This window comes from Arachis ipaensis, chromosome B07, assembly GCF_000816755.2.
Source record: "Arachis ipaensis cultivar K30076 chromosome B07, Araip1.1, whole genome shotgun sequence".
NCBI lineage: Eukaryota > Viridiplantae > Streptophyta > Magnoliopsida > Fabales > Fabaceae > Arachis > Arachis ipaensis.
This window is the reverse complement of record NC_029791.2, coordinates 124,795,669-124,814,168: the sequence shown is the minus strand read 5'-3', so window position 1 is coordinate 124,814,168 and position 18,500 is coordinate 124,795,669. Positions and strand designations below refer to the sequence as shown.

Genomic DNA, 18,500 nt, shown 5'->3' with positions numbered 1-18,500 from the left:
CTCCATACTCAATTAAGAGGTTGCGGATTCGAATCTCTTATCTTTGACAAAAAAAAAAAAGAGGTGGTTGTTTGAGATGATCAAATTAAAATAGTTTTTAACTAAAGGATCTATCTAATGTATTTGTTTAGGTGTTAAATGTATAAAATTTGTATTATAAGACTAAAAATTTCAAAACATTGATTGTATAAAATGATTAAATTTTCTTAACATAAGTAACTTTATTAGCAAAACATTAATTACAAGCTCGCATAAGATTGTAGCTTTTAAATTTAGGTGACTATTTTCATGAAGACATCTTAACCATCTTAAATTTAAACGTCCCTAAATTGAAAGTCTTCTGATACTGCTAAGTTCTAAGGAATTATTTTTTATCTATACTCCTCACATACTTACCAATTTTTTCTTCTCGGTTGCAGCTAGTAGGACTCGAACCCGAGACCTTTGAGATGGGGAGGGGACGGAATGCCGTATGAGCTATGGCTTATTGGCAGGTAATCTGTAGTTTAAATTAGGTTAGTTAGGCGGGCGGATCTGGGTCTCAGTTCTTTTTCAGTGTGTGAGTTGGGCGTCTGGCCTTCACCAGGTCCAAAAAAAAAAAAACTCCAAAATTGCCGGAGCCATAGTTGAATCATGGTAGACTCATAGTAACTAATACCACAATGTAATCTGTTTTGGTACACTTGAGCTTCAATCAAGGTATAGCTCGTCACTTTGCATAGGTGCTAATGCTATGTAAGTGTAACTCCTCGGATCTCCTTCAACACGACAGTATTAGATATTTGCCAAAGATACTACGACGATCAAGTAAGAGTCTTTTCGAATAATACTCAAGAATTTTGTAAAATGATTTAATCTATGTTACTTTTCTAATGTATCTTACAAAATGTGTCTATTTCTACTATGTAACTATTATGTCATAATTCAGTTTAGGATTGTCAAATGGGTCAGCTCAGCCCATTTAGGTCCGGCTTATTTAAGTTTGTGGGTTAAATAGATTAGCCCATTTAAGTCCGCTTTATTCACAGGTTATAATTTTTTAGTTCAGACTGTTTATGGTCAGCTCAATGAATTAAATGGATTGACCCGTTTACCTTTTTATTTTATTGTTTGAAAAATATTTTGACAAAAAATTATTATTTTTAGGTCAAAAACCTTAAATAAACTGTATTTTCTTAGTTGATGGGTCGAATTTTCGAGTCGTAAGAAATATTGACTAAAAGTGTTATTTTTTTTTGAAAAAATGGTTAAAAAAAATAAACGGACCGTTGTTTAGCCCGTTTAACCCGTCATTTTTTTTCGAATTAATCGAATTCAATCCGTTTAATAGGTCATTTCTCGAGTGCTAGTCCGAACTATGACGGGTGGATTGTTAAAAGCTTTTATTGAAAAGCAAGATATGTTCCAACTTCCAAGTACCAAGAGATTGAAATAATGGATTGCATAATCCATATTGGTCTTAATTGCTGCTTATTAGAATTAGTAGTTGGTTTCCGTTAGCTCTGTTCATATTGAAATGTAACCGTTGTATTCAGTGTGAATTAAATTACACCATCCATCAAGTGTTGGGTGTAAAACAATATAAGTAATGGCTGTATTCGTATCTATAAATGAATTGGCACCCTCCAAAAAAACACTTAATCCCCGAAACTACGTAGGAAACTACTTAATACTTAACTCACCCTCACATGATTTGCTATAAGACAAAAAGGGACCCAGAATCGATTTAGAGGAAAATGTAATTATTAATGGATCACATAGTAAATGGGATCCAACAAACTAAACTAGACAATGAATGATGAGTAGTATTCAGCATTCCATTGTCTAAACGGATTAAAGGAAACATAATTGGAAAGACAAAATACCAATGATTAACAACTGAAACTTAACAAAACAATGTGTAGAAGAATTTTTCCATTCATCCATGAGTGTTAACGGCTTCCCAAACCAAGTTCTTGGGAATGGGATTGGAAAGGTTTCTAGCCTGCAATGCTGCATCCTTGAGTGTGTTAAGTGTTAGCACATTAGCTTTCCAAAATGAGACATGGTTGTAAGGCAATCCATGCTTCTTGCAAAGCTCCTTCACAAGAGGTGAAATGCTCCTCAGATGGCACCGCGGCAGCCGCGGAAACAGGTGGTGCTCCACCTGGAACTGCAGTCCACCATGGAACCAGTCCATCCAAGGAGAGCAATCCACATTGAGTGTCCCAATTGTCTGCTTCTCAAACCAATCACTGCTTCTTGGTGGCCCAACATACACACTTGAAGAAAAATGGTTCAAACAGAACTGAACATGCTGTATCCCAGTCACAGCAAAACTTGCAATCACAAACACTATTCTTTCTCCCCAATTTGGTAAGAATGAAACCAAAAGAGGGTACCAAATCCAGAAAACAAGCATCCCTAAAATCTCTTGAACCCTGTTTGGTACCTTCCTATTGGAAAACAAGAAGAAGAAAGATTGTGCAAACAAATTGAGCCTAGCAAAGCACATTACAGGGTAAAATGTGAAGTGCTGATAGCTCACCAAGAACCTAGCAACACAATCAAAGTTCAATTTCCTATCATAGAAGCAAGAAGTAATGGAATTGAAGAACTTGGAAGATACCACAAAGAAAGGAATGTGCTGAAGATCCGGATCATGATCAAGGCTATTGCAAGCAATGTGGTGAGCATTGTGGTTCCACTTCCACCACCCAATACTAATCCCAGCAAGGCAATTCCCGGAGAGAATTTGCGCGAAACGGTTGAAACGCTGCGTCGTCATGACCTGGTAGTGGCCGGAATCATGTCCAATCCAACCACTCTGAATCCAAAAGAATCCCATTAGGCCACCACAACAGACATGCACCAAAGGGCTGCTAGAACAGAACACGCCATAAACACTGGAACAGAATAGCACTGCCATGAGCAGCATTGTGAAGAAGACGGTGTGTCCCTTGGTATCAAACATCCCCATTGCTGTGAAGTGGGACAAGAGCTTCCTATAGTCTCCAGAGACCTGGGAGATGGCGTAATCTTGGAGATAGTACCCTGTGAAGAAGTTGTGAAGGTGTTGGGAGGCTGCAAGGGGATGGTAGGCGAGGAACGCGTCTGTGGCGTCTTGGCCGGCGAGGTTAAGCAATGGAAGGTCACCTCCAGGGTGGTGTTTGGCCCAGTTGGTTACATTGTAGATCTTTCCATGGATTGAGATCCAAAGATCCTCTATCTTGTTGTGTTTGCTGAGTTCTTCAAGTGAAATGCTGCACTTTCTGGTGGATTTTACCTCACCAGCCATTCGTAATGTGTGTGTGTGTGTGTGTGTGTGTGTGTGATTATGAATGCTATGTAGCCAACGAGGATTGGAGTTTGGATTGGATAGAATAGAGAATACAAGAGAGGTGGGAATGCAATGAAAAGTGCCAGCTACCACTCCTCAAAATGATTCCAACCAATAGTACTTAAGAATTTCATTAAAAGAGAAATGTTATTTTGTATGTTGTGTAGCATAGCCAATAAATGTAATACGGTGTCACCTGAAAAGCAAGGAAGTTTCGCCACAATGGAATGGAGGTAAAAAATGAACCTCAGCCAATAAAAAATGAACCGTATTACATTTATCTAATTCAAGCTTTCAGAAGATGCCACATAGAGATGCTTCAGCCACACATTACACTGGAAATATCTTGCGCCCACAAATAACATTGTTATATATAGGCCCATCATTTGTCTGAACCTCAGCCTAATATTCTTTCCACTCTTCCTTGGTTTGATAAATTTGATTTAATACACATATACAAATTGAACTTTTGTAATGTGTATTTAACACTATACTATAAAATTTATCACACTATAACCATGTATTACTCGTCTATGACAGTAAAACAAAAATGAATTTCACGAATAATTTAAATGTGACATAAACTGCACAAGAAGTTGAAGGAACAGCATCAGCCCTGAAAAATTGAATAAGCTACAATCTGCATGTTTCAATCCGGTAATGGTAATTTTGCTGCATGAATCACTTTTCCGGCTGAGATCCTACCAGAGCAAATTTTTTGTCAATAAGCATCGTAGCTTCGGAGCTCATAGTATCATTGTAGTAGTGAGTCGCAAGTCGAACTTCACTACTCATCCATGGCAGGCTTGACAGCAGCAACATCAACCAAGTTTGCAAGGTCAGCACCAGAGAACCCAGGTGTTACACGAGTCAGGATCATGATATCAAACTTATTCACTGATAAATAACTCCTACCTAATAATATTCTGACCATCTGAGCTGTCTATATTCTGATTCATTCCTTGCTACTGAAGCACAAATAAATGTAACTGACAGATTAGAGCAGGTGCAAGAAATCATAGATTCATAGTTGAACAAATTGAAAACTAACTAATAATGGTTGGATCTTATTCAGATGTATGTAAATTCTCCACAAACTGTTATGGCTATATGCTTTAAAAAATAAACTACCGTTTTAGTTTCAAAAGACATCAAGATAACAATGTGATGTGTATTAACTATTGGTCGTCTTAAATTTCTTCCCTTTTAAATCCTTCCAATCACCCGATACAAGTTCCATTACGAACCATATGATTACATATTTTCCATGCAACGTACGGTCGATCGAACGGCTGGAATTTGGGAGCACTCCTGAGGAGGAGAAAACGCTAAAAGGAAGGGGACAGTGAAGAGTGAGGGCCATACTTTGTCATTTAGTAAGTTATTAAGAGACATTTTTGTAGGAAAGATTTTTCGTGTTTTCAGTTTTGTCAAGAGACCTTTAGTCCCATTGTTTTAAGAAGCAACTAATCACAACTTCAAGAGAAGCGGTGAAATTAGCTTCTTTTTCTCCTTGGATTCTCATTATTAGAAAAATCTTACCCAAACACAGTCACCGATACAAAACGTGTTTTTTATTTTTCCCACTGAAAAAGGTGATTAGGTTGGTAAGAAATGGAAAACAAACGGGCACTATATCAATGACAGCATTCTACGCTAGCTTTGACTCACTACAATATGGAATCAACTTGACCCAGATTACGAGTTCAATCCAGAGGCTGAAGCGGACGAAAATCAATCAACCCTGGGTAACAGAATAAACTACAATATGCACATGTAAATCTGGTAATAATTATTTTGGTGCATGTCTTACTCCGGCCTCTTCCTGCTAAGATCCCACTGGGGCAACACTTTGAGCCTTGGCTGCAGTCGCTGCCGCAGCGGCTGCAGCGGCTGCAGCAGCAGCAGCTGCTGGATTAGACCGTGAACTGCCTTGGTTTTCAACTGTTTGCGCTTGCTGTTGCTGATGGGAGTTGACATTTTCAAGCAAAGCCTTTATCTGATTCCCCGTGAGTGTCTCATGCTCCAGAAGAGCATTTGCAAGCGCATGAAGCTCCTTATTGTGGGTGGTTAGAATAGTTTTTGCATTGTTGTAAGCAGTCTCCAGCAAGTTCTTCACCTCTTTCTCAATAAGCAACCTAGTTTCCGAGCTCATGCTTCTCCCGTCATCATTGTAGTTGTGGGTAACGAGTCCGACTTCACTACTCATACCATATTTGGTAACCATTGCCCTAGCCAACTTAGTTGCCTGAGAAAGATCTGAGGATGCACCAGAAGTAACTTCGCTTTCTCCAAAAATAAGCTCTTCAGCCACCCGACCTCCCATGGAAACATCAAGTCGGGCAAGCATCTGTTTTCGTGAGATACTGGTCTGATCCTTGTCAGGTAATTGATGAACCATACCAAGAGCCATCCCACGAGGAACTATAGTTGCCTTGTGAACAGGAAGTGCTCCATCTGTATGAATTGCCACTAGGGCGTGACCTCCCTCATGGAAAGCAGTCATCTTTCTTGACTCCTTGGATATAACAGCTGACTTGCGTTCACTTCCCATCATAATCTTGTCCTTTGCAAACTCTAAATCATTCATGGTTACAGCTTTAGCACCATCCATGGCAGCCTTGAGAGCAGCAACATTAACCAAGTTTGCAAGGTCAGCACCGGAAAACCCAGGTGTTCCACGAGCAATGATCATTAGATCGACATCATCAGCCTTCAGAACCTGTTTTTAATTGGAGAGAAAAAATCAGCATATACAATGTTTGATCACATCAGCAGTGAATATAAACCATAAAACAGAGTGCAGGAGGTCAAAAGGAGCATGCAAATGTTGAAGCCAAGCAGAAATGCTTTGGATTATTCATGGATCCAAGCTTGCAATTTTCACAGGTTTGCAATTCATGTTGGCAAACTCACATGATCAGACAAACCTGATCATCAGTGAACAACTGGAATTTAAGGTACCATGCAAGAGCATTAGATCATGTGATGATCTTAAAAATCTTGCAATTTATATTTTGACATTCATAAAACAATCAGTATCACATCTCACAAAATAAGTTGGGAGAAATATATTTACCTTTGACATGTGAGATTCCAAAATCTGTCGCCTTCCTTCTACATCTGGATTGGGGACAACAACATGACGATCAAACCTCCCAGGCCTCACCAATGCCTTATCTAATGACTGTGGAAAATTCGTAGCTGCAATCACAATTATGCCTTCATTTTGCTTGAATCCATCTAACTCAACAAGTAACTGATTCAAAGTCATCTTCATGTACATTTGATCCTTTGGGTTTCGGCTTCCTCCTATAGCATCAATCTCATCTATGAAGATTATACAAGGTGATCGCTTTTTTGCAGCAGCAAAAAGATCCCTCACCCTTCTTGCACCAACACCAACAAACATCTCTTCAAATTCACTTCCACTGCATGAGAAGAAAGGAACCCCAGCCTCTCCAGCAATAGCTCGTGCCAACATCGTTTTACCAGTGCCAGGTGGGCCAACAAGCAAAACGCCTTTTGGGAGCTTGCCGCCAAGACGAGTAAAGCGCTGTCACAATTGAAACAATTTGTCTAAATATAATCCAGGAAAAATACCATAATGTGTGGTCAGGAATGAAGTAGATAAAATACACGAGAATAAAGTCGCACAATAAGAGTCAAACAGAATTAAGGTTCTTAATACACCTTTATAAGCACTCATGTCAACATATTACCCAACTGTATTTATTTGTTTGTTTATTCATTAATGATGGAGGTAGTAAAAACAAAATGGGAGACTTATTACAATATGTGCTGAAACCACTTTCCTGTTTTCTCCATCACAAAGTATGTGTCACGTAGATGTTTACTATCAAACAGCACTAGCAGATACAACCATTTCACCTTTGACAGAGTGAAAACTACAGTACCAAAGTACTTAAAAGTCAAAGGAGCATCAAATAGGAAACCTAATGCTTACTGCATCCAAAATATTTAGATATCATTATCCAAGGCAATAAATCTGATTCCTTTACAATATTTACCTAGTTTCTGTTCAACATGGGTACATCTTCTCATCAACAATATTAATGATTAAACTATTTTCACAATTACCAGAAAATTGGACACAAGTCAGTATCAGCAGCATATTTTCCTTCACATAAAAGTTTAAAATGTTAAAAGAAAGTCAACCTTAGGATCTCGGAGGTAGTGCACAATTTCTTCCAGTTCAGCCTTTGCCTCATCAACACCTTTTACATCAGTAAACTTAGTACTTGTCTCCACACTGGGTTGGACTTCTTCACTCATGCCAAGTCCTATAAAAGTGAAAGCAAATCAAAGAAGCCACTAGGCAAATTCAGATTCAATATTAAATTGGTCTGATCAACTGATAATCAACAATGATAAGGCAATACCTTTGCTAATTCCTTTATCCTCAATGAGTGCTCCTGCACCAGAGATCAAGAGAAAGACCACTAAAAGGGACCGAATTGTGCGCCACAGCTGCTCTTTGAAATTTGCACCTTCTGCTGCCACCATATGAATTGGGGCACTTGCAGTTCCAAGAATGCCATCTTTTGTAGGTTTTCCCACATTTCTAAGAGCAGAAAAACCTCCTATACTTTCTTCTTCCCTCAATGAACTAGACATACCTGGATGTTCACACACATCTCAGTTACAACTACTAATCTTTAAAATCAGCTAAAGAAACAAATGTTGAAACTCTAATGAAGTAAGAAGAGAAACAACACATTTTAGATATGTATGCCATTGAAATGTTAATATATTGGAAAAATCAAAAGTAGCCTTTGTTTGTGATCTTCTATCATTTTCATAACTCATTTGAGTCACAGTCTTGACCCATCATTCTCCTTCCTAGCACTATATACATTGTATACAGAAGCAGTGACTGCAGGTTTGTAGCATTAAATCACAGATAAAAGGCAGACTCTAAGATCATATATTTGTTTGATTAATAGAGGAAGACATTAATTGAGCTTAATAATCCCCAACAACCTATTTCTGGTCACATAATTTTTAAGAATTACAAAAAGGCATCACTTAATCTATATAGACAGCCTCATTTAAGGGAGAAAATGCTTAGTTATTGACTCAAGTATTACATATATACAGTTATAACTGTTCCAATAGAAAAACTAGAACAAGCACTGAAATACTACAAATGAGTTCTAAATTTCAATGGAAGATGAATTGTAAACAAAACACATCCCATGCCTTCGATAAATCTTCCTTAGGAGACAACCAGGAAAAAAACGTACTCCTTTTTTGTAGAATAGTCACTACCCATGCATTACTACAACAACAACAACAACAACAACAACAAAGCCTTATCCCATTAGATGAGGTCGGCTACATGGATCAAACGACGTCATTGCGTCCTATCATGTATCATGTCTAGAGTGAAACTGTTGACATGTAGATCTACTTTGACCACTCCATTATGATCAAAATTTCAATACTTCATGGGCACAAGTGCTTGGAGGGGAAAAACTCCTTTATCAAGGTATAACATGTCATCAAACCACTATTGATGAGATATGTGACAAGAAGAAACTATTGATGAGATATGTGACAAGAAGAAGAAGAAGAATTGATGAGATATGTGACAAGAAGAAACTATTGATGAGATATGTGACAAGAAGAAGAAGCAGTTCTAGCCAATTAGGCACCTCTACGTAAGGTCTTCAGTAATTCACTTTCATCAAGCCGATCAACTTTGACTAATGCTTTAATGTATTCGGAAAGTGCCTCTGGATTAGTCTGCAGAGATGGTTGACTTTCAAATGCTCTAATCACAGCTTCGGGATCATTGCGACGATAAAGTTTTTTAAGATGAGCAACTTCACTGGCTTCATCTGCCTCACGTACTCGGCGAGCCAGATTGCCAACATAGCTGGACTGGAATCTCTCTTGGACACCAAAAAGCCTATTCCCTACAAAAATTTGAAACTATGTTCAACAAAAAACAGAAAGCTCCATACCAAAAGTAACATATTTTCCGGATACTTTAAACCTAGCATAATTAATTTTACAGCTAAAACAGAAGAAAACTAAAGAATTACAGAGAAAAAAACAATTTTGAAGGTTAAACCAATTAACCAAAAAGTAATATAGGTCAGGCATAAAATAGCTACTCTACAAGAGCAAAGAACATGAACTGAAATATATGACTGATACAGGGTCAACGAATTCAAACCTGCACGGCCTTCAAACTTTACAACTGATAAATAACTCCTAGCCAACAAACTTTTTGCCAGTCTCAATTCTGATTGATTCTTTGCTATCTGTAAAAGAAATTAAAAATTAGCTGACAGATTAAAATGCAAGACACATATAACAGATATCAATTATTCAATTGGCATCAATTACATATAAACCATAGCATATCAAAATCTCATAATGGTTAAGCGTGTCCATAGATGCAAACAAAACAAACTCTTAACAATCTTCCCATTTTGTAACTTGGCCAACAGTAAGGTTAAGCGTGTCTGAGCAGGGTAGAAAAAATTGTGGGATGGTTGAATTGAAAGTGCAAAAAGACAGCTTAAAGGGTGATTTTCCACCCTCCACCCTTTACCAAGCATCTCACGAGAGATAACAGAAACCCTCAATGCCAAGACAACGGTTCCCAATAAATCATTTCATTTCCATACTATCCCTCCAATACCGAATCACGGAATCCGTTTCAAGATTCAAAATTTTTAATAATAATACATTCAGGAGATCATAATAATGAATCAATAATCAATGTTAACAGAATTAGGGTTCTCGGAATAATGACTCAGAAAAAGAGCAATAGGGAAACAAGTTGACGTTGGGTAAAAATTGACGGTGTGCAAGTTCTTTTATTGAGGAAACAAATTACCTGAGTTATCAAATGCCTCCACGCCATGAACGCACTAGTCTTGTGGTCGTTCTTCTTCTCTCAAGTTTTTTTTTCTTCTTCTTCTCTGGACTGTGTCTCTTTTGGTCTTTACCTCCGAGCTCATCAGCTAATCAATTTTAGGTGTTCTTACAAAATGTCATCTTTGCCCTTTCTTGCATCCGATATTTTAATATTTAGATTTTTTATTTTTCCTAACGGCTTTGTTATTTTAATAAAAAATTATTTATTTTTTAAATAGTTAGGAATAATAGAAATTATATTCTTGTGTATTATTTTGTAATTTTACTAGCAGTACAATTTCGCAAGCCCTGACTACAACATTAGGGTACAAAGTAATTTCTCATGTAGTTACAACAAAGTTACTCATTATAGCTTTAATTAACTACAATTTCGCATGCAATGAATGTAGAATTAGAAGACCAATATTTTCTATTATAATGATAATTTTGTAGGCACTTTCAATGAAAATAAGAAAGAAATTGTTTATAAAATTTCGGAATTAGAGCAAGTGAAATAGAGAAAGATAATGATGTTTTCTATCAATTAGACTATACATCCATATAATTTTTTATTTAAGTTTATTTAAACTGGTCTAATACCAAAAAAATACAATTCTATTAAATGAGCGTGTATTACACGCGTCCAAACCCTTTAAACGTTTAACATTCATTCGCGCTTTCATTATGAAACAATGTTCCTTCTTCAACCTTAAAACGCTACTGGAGAAGTACGAATCTCTCTCAAAATCTTTCAAAGCTCGATCGTTTTCTCTGCAAAAACTGCTTTTACTCAGAAATCGCAATAAGATTTCGAAAGGAAGAAGAAAAAACAAACGAAAACAACAACAGAGACTGGGAAAGGCATGATAAAAACTACTATTTATTTAAAATCTCGCAATCTCGCGTTTCTCCTGGTTGCATTTTAGGTTTACTAGATTGAATTGTTTCGTTTAGTAGATCGACTTATTCTGATTCAATTTTTTTTTTTTTTGCATAACTAGGGCATAGGAATGGAAATGTGTTCTCATTTTCATTCAGTTTAGTGGAGTTGGTCATTTTGATTCACTTGATTGTTAGTGTGTTCAGTTGAGTTCTTTTGCATGCATAAATGCTTTTCTTGTTGATTGAATATTTATCACGTTTTATTCAAAACATTAATGGTGTTCTGTTCAGTGGAATTAGTCATTTTGATTCACTTAATTGTTAGTGTGTTCAATTGAGTCCTTTTGCATGCAGAAATATTTTTTTTGATGATTGAATGTTTATCACGTTTTATTCAGAACATGAATAGTGTTCAGTTCAGTGCAGTTGGTCATTTTGATTCACTTGATTGTTAGTGTGTTCAATTGAGTTCTTTTGCATGCAGAAATATTCTTCTTGATAATTGAATGTTTATCACGTTTTATTCAAAACATGAATGGTGTTCAGTTCAGTGGAGTTGGTAATTTTGATTCACTTGATTGTTAGTGTGTTCAGTTGAGTTCTTTTGCATGCAAAAATATTTTTCTTGTCGATTGAATATTTATCACATTTTATTCAAAACATAAATGGTGTTCAGTTCAGTGGAGTTGGTCATTTTTATTCACTTGATTGTTAGTGTATTCAGTTGAGTCCTTTTGCATGCAGAAATATTTTTCTTCATAATTGAATGTTTATCATATTTTATTCAAAATGTGAATGGTATTCAGTTCAGTGGAGTTGGTCATTTTGATTCACTTGATTATTAGTGTGTTCAGTTGAGTCATTTTGCATGTAGAAATATTTTCTTGATGATTGAATGTTTATCACATTTTATTCAGAACATGAATGCTATTCAGTTCAGTGCAGTTGGCCATTTTGATTCACTTGATCAATTGAGTTCTTTTGCATGTAGCAATGCTTTTCTTGTTGATTGAATGTTTATCACGTTTTATTCAAAACATGAATGGTGTTTGGTTCAGTGGAGTTGGTCATTTTAATTCACTTGATTGTTAGTATGTTCAGTTGAATTCTATTGCATGTAAAAATGCTTTTCTTCATGATTGAATGTTCATCACATTTTATTCAGAACATCAATGGCGTTCGATTCAGTAGATTTGGCCATTTTGATTCACTTGATTAAAATATGCATGCTTTTGATTGTCGGTGTATTGAGTGAAGTATTGACCAAATTTTTTTGTGCTTACAGCAAAAATGAAAAAGATGATGGTGACAAAAAAACAGAAGCCGCACTATAACATAAGCATATGTACACATTAAATATATTTATCCCCTTTCATTCGAATAAACTCTATTTTGTATTATAAATATATCATGACATACTGTTTCGAAACTTTGCAGAAAACTCACGATCTCAGATGCCAAACAAAGGCAATAGCGAGGGTGTTCAAGGCAATGAGTCAGGAAAAGAAAGATATTGTTGAAAAAATAGGATTCGGTACACTGGCACATGCCCTGGAAATGAACGTCTCTCATAGCGTCTTGAGAGAGTTGATTGCTTGCTATGATGACTATTATGGATACCTGAACACTCTCTATGGGAAAATATCCATAACACTTGACAAGGTAGCAGTTGCACTGGGCATAAATCACGGCGGTAATACACTTTCCACCTTGTGCTTATTTCGGTTCATTGCTTGCTTTATTTTTGGTTCACTTGTGTACATAAAATAAAATTGAGCCTATTTGACTGGTTAAAATATTGCAGGGGATCGTTTTCCTGAAAAAGTTGAGTACAGCAGACTGAATGAGGCAGACAAGCAGATAATTGATGGCTTCAAATGTGCTACATTGGCATCTTTGACAAAATCTCTCCTCGATATGAGTGTTAATGGGGAGAAGAACCGGCAAAAATTCCGGAGGACTTTTGTTGTCTTCGTCCAGAAGTGCTTCCTACTACCGACAACGGTAAGCATGGCCTCCCCAATCCATAAGCCGCCTGCCCTTCGTGTGGACAATATCCGACAGTGGGATTGGGCAACTCATGTCCTGATCTTCTTGAGGAAGGGGACTGAAAATAGGAGAAAGGGAGAAAAAATAGTTCGTTGACTGCTGTGTGTTTGTTTTGATGCTGATATATTTCCATAGATTCAACTTCCCTCGCTTAGATGCACCTGATGCTCCCGGGCCACCGTCGGTGGCCCACTGGACATGAAGAGGATGCTCGATTGGATTTATCAGGAAGCAACTGATACAATGGTAAATTTAACAAAAATTTTCCTTGAAATTTTAGTTTAGATGCTTCTAAAATACTCAGCTAACTAAATAATCTTATGTTTTAGGGACTTCTATACATAGCACAATCAAAGGAGGAAAAGAAAAAAAAAGGAAAGAAGGTGGAGAAGAAACCAGTTTTTCTAAAGGAGAAAGAAAAGGGAAAGCAGAAGAAAGAAGAAAAGAAAATTGTTATTCTTAATTCTTCTTCGGAAGAAGACAGTTTTTCCGAATCCGAATCCGAATCTAAATCCGAAAAAATACCGCCGACCAAAAGAGCAAGACAATAGAGGCTGGTAAAAAAACAAAAGATTGTTCGGACGAATTCGAAAACAACAAGTGAATCTGAAAGCAGTCCCATGGATTCAAAAAGTACAAGTGAATCTAAAAACTAGTAAGTTTGATGTTCATTTGGTTTATTTTTGCTTGTATTTGGTAAAAATTGTTCTTATGCGCTTCTCTTATGTATCACAGAGAAGAAGAAGAAATTGAAAACCAGAGATAAAAAAAGAAAACAACCACAGAAGGTGGTTAAAAAAGAAAGCAAAAAAGGAAAGCCTGTTCCGACAGATTCAGAGAGCACAAGCGAATCTGAAAAATAGTAAGTTTGGGAATTGATTATTTTTGGTTCATTTCTGTGATTGTATAATGTTCATATGGTTTAATTTGGCTTTTCAGAAAATTGTTTGTGTGTGCTTGTTAAGTAAATTACAGTTGTGATATTGTTCTTCGATATAAATTCAATGTGTTTGTATGTGTTGCAGAGAAAAAAATATCGAAAAAACTCCGACAGTGAAAAGAAAACAACCGGAGAGGGTGGAAAAAAAAACCAAATCAAGCTAGCTTGTTCTGACAGATTCAGAGAGCAAAACTGAATCTGAAAGGGAGTAAGTTTCTGAAATCATATTTTGGGTTAATTGATACTTTTATTTTAGGTTCATTGATACTTATTTTATGAATTTTCAGAAGTGAACGAGTAAGGGTCAGCGCTACCGAAACAAGAAGAGAGGCGTTGCAGCTGTTAAAAGAAAAGAGAGCAAAGAGAAGAAATGATGGAGCTCAGAAAATAAACGTTACTCCAGATCGCTTTGACTTGACAGAGGTGCGAAATGATTTATCTGAGATGTAAGATTCAGTTTCTTATATCGAGTTCTTTTTCTTTGTTTGCTAACTTTTCCTAAAACCTCTTCTAATTCCTCTGGATTTACTGAGTAATATTTATTTATTTTGCTTAGACTGCTGACGGTAAATCTGGGCAGCAAACCTCTCTTACAGACTCAAACGAGCTACACACCGTCTGTAAATGTCCCGGCCAATACCAGGTAAATTCATTCATTGCAGGCTTTAAATTCGGTTCATTGGATTCCAAAAATGAATTTCAGGTGTTTCTAGACCTCTACTTTTAATCTTGGTTGTTGATTTTAATTTGGTATCTTTTTTATTAGGAAAAATACCCCGGTAAAAGTTTTTAGAAGAAAGAAAATCCATCAAAAACAGAGTTTACAAACTCCACATGTATAAGTTGAAATATTTATATTAGTCTTTTAGATTTAGGTAATAATTTTTGTTTAATTAATCACACGGAACTTGTGTTTAAACGTCAGTAACATTACACTTGATCCTGAACTCCAAATCATTAAGGTTCGAGAAGAAACTCGTTCTCAACCTTTGGATATGTGAGTTTTTCAATGTGTAGATTTCGATTTCTTGGTACCTATTCTAATCATTCAACATTAACTTCTTCCTTATTTACATTCCTTAGATTTCCTATGCGGTGTCTCTTCCGAGTTCTTTTAAGGAAGAGCTAATAAAAGATGCCTTTACCTATGTCCCTTCCAAAAGTATAACACAAGAAGCTTCTGTTAATGAGTAAGTTGTACATAAAATTCTTTTTATTGGTTTTAATGGTATAGGATAATAATTTGGGGTCATTATTGAACTCTTTTCTATTTAGTGCAACAGCCCTCTGGAACCGCAACAGCAACCCTACGAAGAAGCACCGGCAGGGCAATCAGAACAAGAAGTACCTGTCGATGTGTAAGTTTTACTGCTTGTTTAAAACTGGGTAATTTTGGTTCATTACATGCTTTACTTGTGGATCATTTGAATCCAGAAATCAATTCCATGTGTTCTTATATTGGATCTCTTTTCTTTGTTACAGCTGCCCTCTGGAACCCAAAAAGCAAACCGGCGAGGAATCTTCCCCGATGAGGATGGAGCCACAACCTCCGTTGAATGTGTAAATTTTAATTAATATCATTTTTTATAATCTTTCGTGTTATATGATATTGCTTTTTCATTGTTCCTTTAAGTTGTAATTAGAATTATTTTTCTTAGTTTTAATGGTACAGGATAATGATTTCGGGTCGTTATTGAACTCTTTTCTGTTTAATGCAGCAGCCCTCCTGAAGAACAACAGCAACCGTGCCAAGAAGCTCCGGTGGCACGGCAATTAGAAGACGAAACACAACCTGATTTGTAAGCTTTCTGCTTGTTCAAATCTGGATAATTTCGGTTCATTACATGGTTTACTTGTGGTTCAGTTGAATCCAGAAATCAGTTACTCTCTTCTGTTTGTTACAGCTGCCTTCTAGAACCCGAAAACAGGCCGGCGAGGCATCTTCCCCGAGGAAGATGGAGCCAGAACCTCTGTTGAATGTGTAAGTTTTAATTAATATCATTTTTTATTATCTTTCGTGTTATATAATATTGCTTTTTCATTATTACTTAAAACTTTCCTCTGTCGTCTTGCAGTGCTGCTCGTCCTTCTTTGTGGGAACATGATACACCTTTATTCGATCTTGGCATAAGTTTCCCAACATCTCAACCAACTCCCATGACCTCTTAGCCAACGGTGAGACAGCTTGAAATCCTGGCAGAGGCGGTGATAGATGCTAGGGTGGCGGCAGCATTGAAATTTGCTGATGCAACAAGTATCGAGCCGAGCTTCACAACTGCTGAAGGGTACAAAACTCCAGAGAAAGAGAAAGAAATCACAGAGGAGCTAAAGGAAAAGTGTTATCATTGGATGACACATGTGAAAAAAACCAAAGATAGTACCAACGAATATGACGCCATATTCGTCTTGAACTATGAAGCGAATTTCGAGGGCTTAGACATCATTTCTTGTTTCTAATGCTCGAACAACATGTAGAAAGCACGGTAAATTCTTTGCCTATTGAATTAACATTAATGATTTTTCTAAAGACTCTTATACCGTATATCTCATAAATTTTCTTCCTGTAGGTGGTCAATGCACATTGCATGATTCTCAACGACATAAAATGTCCCCAGTTTCAGGAAGACATATGCTGTGTATCGATGGATATTGTGGTAAGCCAAAATTTTTATTCCTTGAGTAATTTACTGGTTTTGATAAATAATTTGGTTCATTTGTGATTTAACTGAGGTTTATTTTTCAGATGTTTATGTTGGAAAACCATGGTGAGAAATACATTGATCCAAAGACCATCAAGGCTTACCGGATGGATGTCGATCAATATGCCCACTACCGCCGTTTTCTTGACAAAAGAAAACTCGTATCGTATCCATTTGTAAGTTGTGATTTCTAAAAATTCTTTGATAATTCTCTTGTTTGCTATCGTTTAGACTGAAATATTCTATCCTTTTCCTAAAATTCAGCTGTTTGTGTCGATTTGCAATGGAAGACACTAATGGTTGTGGATTGCCGATGTCCAAAAAAAGGCATTCTATGTGCTTGACCCTGTGAACAAGAAGAAAGATGAAATACCTGACTTGAGAATTAAACTGAACAAATTTATTGTAAGTTATTTAAATCATACATATTTTGTTGTAAATTATTCAAACATGAGTAGAATTCGGTTCATTAGAGTTGGTGATTTACATTCAGTTCATCCTTAAGTTTTCAGTTGAGTTCTTTTGCATGCAGAAATGTTTCCCTTGCTGATTGAATATTTATTACGTTTTATTCAAAACATGAACAGAGTTTGGTTCATTGTTGTTGCTGATTTACATTCACTTCATCCTTATGTGTTCACTTAGGTTCTTTTGCATGCACAAAATGTTTCTCTTGCTGATTTAATGTTTATCATGTTTTATTTAGAACATGAACAGAGTTTGGTTCATTGTAGTTGCTAATTTTCATTCACTTTTTGTATCCCTTTCAGAGATTAATAATCTCCCAGATGAGGGTTTATGCTGGGGCAAAACCCTTAATGGAGGACGGAGAGGGAGAAGAAGTAGAGTATATCAGGCTGAATGGTCAACGTACAAGGTAAAAATCTTTCTCTGCTATAGTGCTATTTTTAATGTGTTTTATTTTGTATACTATTAATCATATTTTACTTATTTCTTGCTTAGCTATGATTGCGGGATGTACGTCATAAAATGGCTAGAAACAATTGATCCTCAAAAGATAAAAAAAAAGGGAAGGGGTATCAATATAAAAACTGGACACAAGTAAGTAATTTCTAAATTAATGAAATTCGTTTCATTTCGTATTTCAGTTGGGTTCATTTCTTATGTAACTAATTCTTTTCAATTGAATTGTAGGAAGAAATTGATGCCTTCAGGCACGAATATGGTCCAAACATTCTGTTGCACAAACTAAACAAAATCAGAGACCAAGTGATTCGGGCATCTAAAGGCATAAGACTCCCGAAGCCATCTGTTGCCCTCTCCAGCCCTTTTTGTAAATTCACATTTGGAGATATAGATAGTAAATAAGATACACTTTGTTTGACTGGTTGTAACTAACATTATTTTGTTTAACTTGTTTCAAAAAGCAAACACTGCTTCTTTAAATGTATATATGTGAATATTAATGTAAATGTTATTGGAAATCTAATGTTAATGTATATATCTGATTCAAGACGAATTAGTCCTTGTCCTGTCAGTCTAAGATGTTAATGTATGTATCTGTTGGAACTGTCTAGTTGCTGTTTTGTTCCAGGTTCACAATGAATGGAATCAGGGTATTCATCAAACATTAAGAGCCCCCCAAAACACAAACGAACTGAAATTAATACACTGGGTGAACCGAAAAATTGCATATATCAATATAGCAGACAACTAATTTAAAAAAAAATGTTGTTATCAGTATTTAATTTCAGAA

General features: G+C 36.3%; 2 protein-coding genes across 3 annotated transcripts; both read right to left on the bottom strand.

The window, feature by feature from the left end:
- On the bottom strand, nucleotides 1,713–3,905 carry LOC107606314 (delta(8)-fatty-acid desaturase 1). The gene has a single exon (XM_016308358.2). It carries the CDS (start codon nucleotides 3,275–3,277, stop codon nucleotides 1,919–1,921), a length of 1,359 nt encoding a protein of 452 aa, XP_016163844.1. The 5' UTR covers nucleotides 3,278–3,905; the 3' UTR covers nucleotides 1,713–1,918.
- Nucleotides 4,874–15,587, bottom strand: LOC107606312 (ATP-dependent zinc metalloprotease FTSH 4, mitochondrial). 2 transcript variants are annotated; one of them, XM_016308357.2, is made up of 7 exons: nucleotides 10,194–10,366; nucleotides 9,525–9,612; nucleotides 8,998–9,261; nucleotides 7,723–7,959; nucleotides 7,499–7,623; nucleotides 6,399–6,875; nucleotides 4,874–6,041 (listed from the first exon to the last, which is right to left on the bottom strand). In XM_016308357.2, exons 1-7 carry the CDS (start codon nucleotides 10,218–10,220, stop codon nucleotides 5,148–5,150), a joined length of 2,112 nt encoding a protein of 703 aa, XP_016163843.1. In that variant the 5' UTR covers nucleotides 10,221–10,366; the 3' UTR covers nucleotides 4,874–5,147. The 2 variants fall into 2 exon arrangements, with proteins under 2 accessions (XP_016163843.1, XP_020962256.1); XM_021106597.1 differs by lacking the exons at nucleotides 8,998–9,261; nucleotides 9,525–9,612; nucleotides 10,194–10,366 and adding an exon at nucleotides 15,581–15,587 and having other exon boundaries at nucleotides 7,723–7,977.

What these genes read in the sequence shown, in the direction of transcription:
- LOC107606314 (XM_016308358.2), bottom strand. Translation starts at nt 3,277, where the DNA reads ATGGCTGGTGAGGTAAAATCCACCAGAAAGTGCAGCATTTCACTTGAA.
- LOC107606312 (XM_016308357.2), bottom strand. Translation starts at nt 10,220, where the DNA reads ATGGCGTGGAGGCATTTGATAACTCAG. An exon ending in ACTGAAGACCTTACGTAGAG is followed by an intron (nt 7,960 to 8,997) that starts GTGCCTAATTGG and finishes GTGAACATCCAG; the next exon opens with GTATGTCTAGTTCATTGAGG. An exon ending in GGATAAAGGAATTAGCAAAG is followed by an intron (nt 7,624 to 7,722) that starts GTATTGCCTTAT and finishes TCACTTTTATAG; the next exon opens with GACTTGGCATGAGTGAAGAA.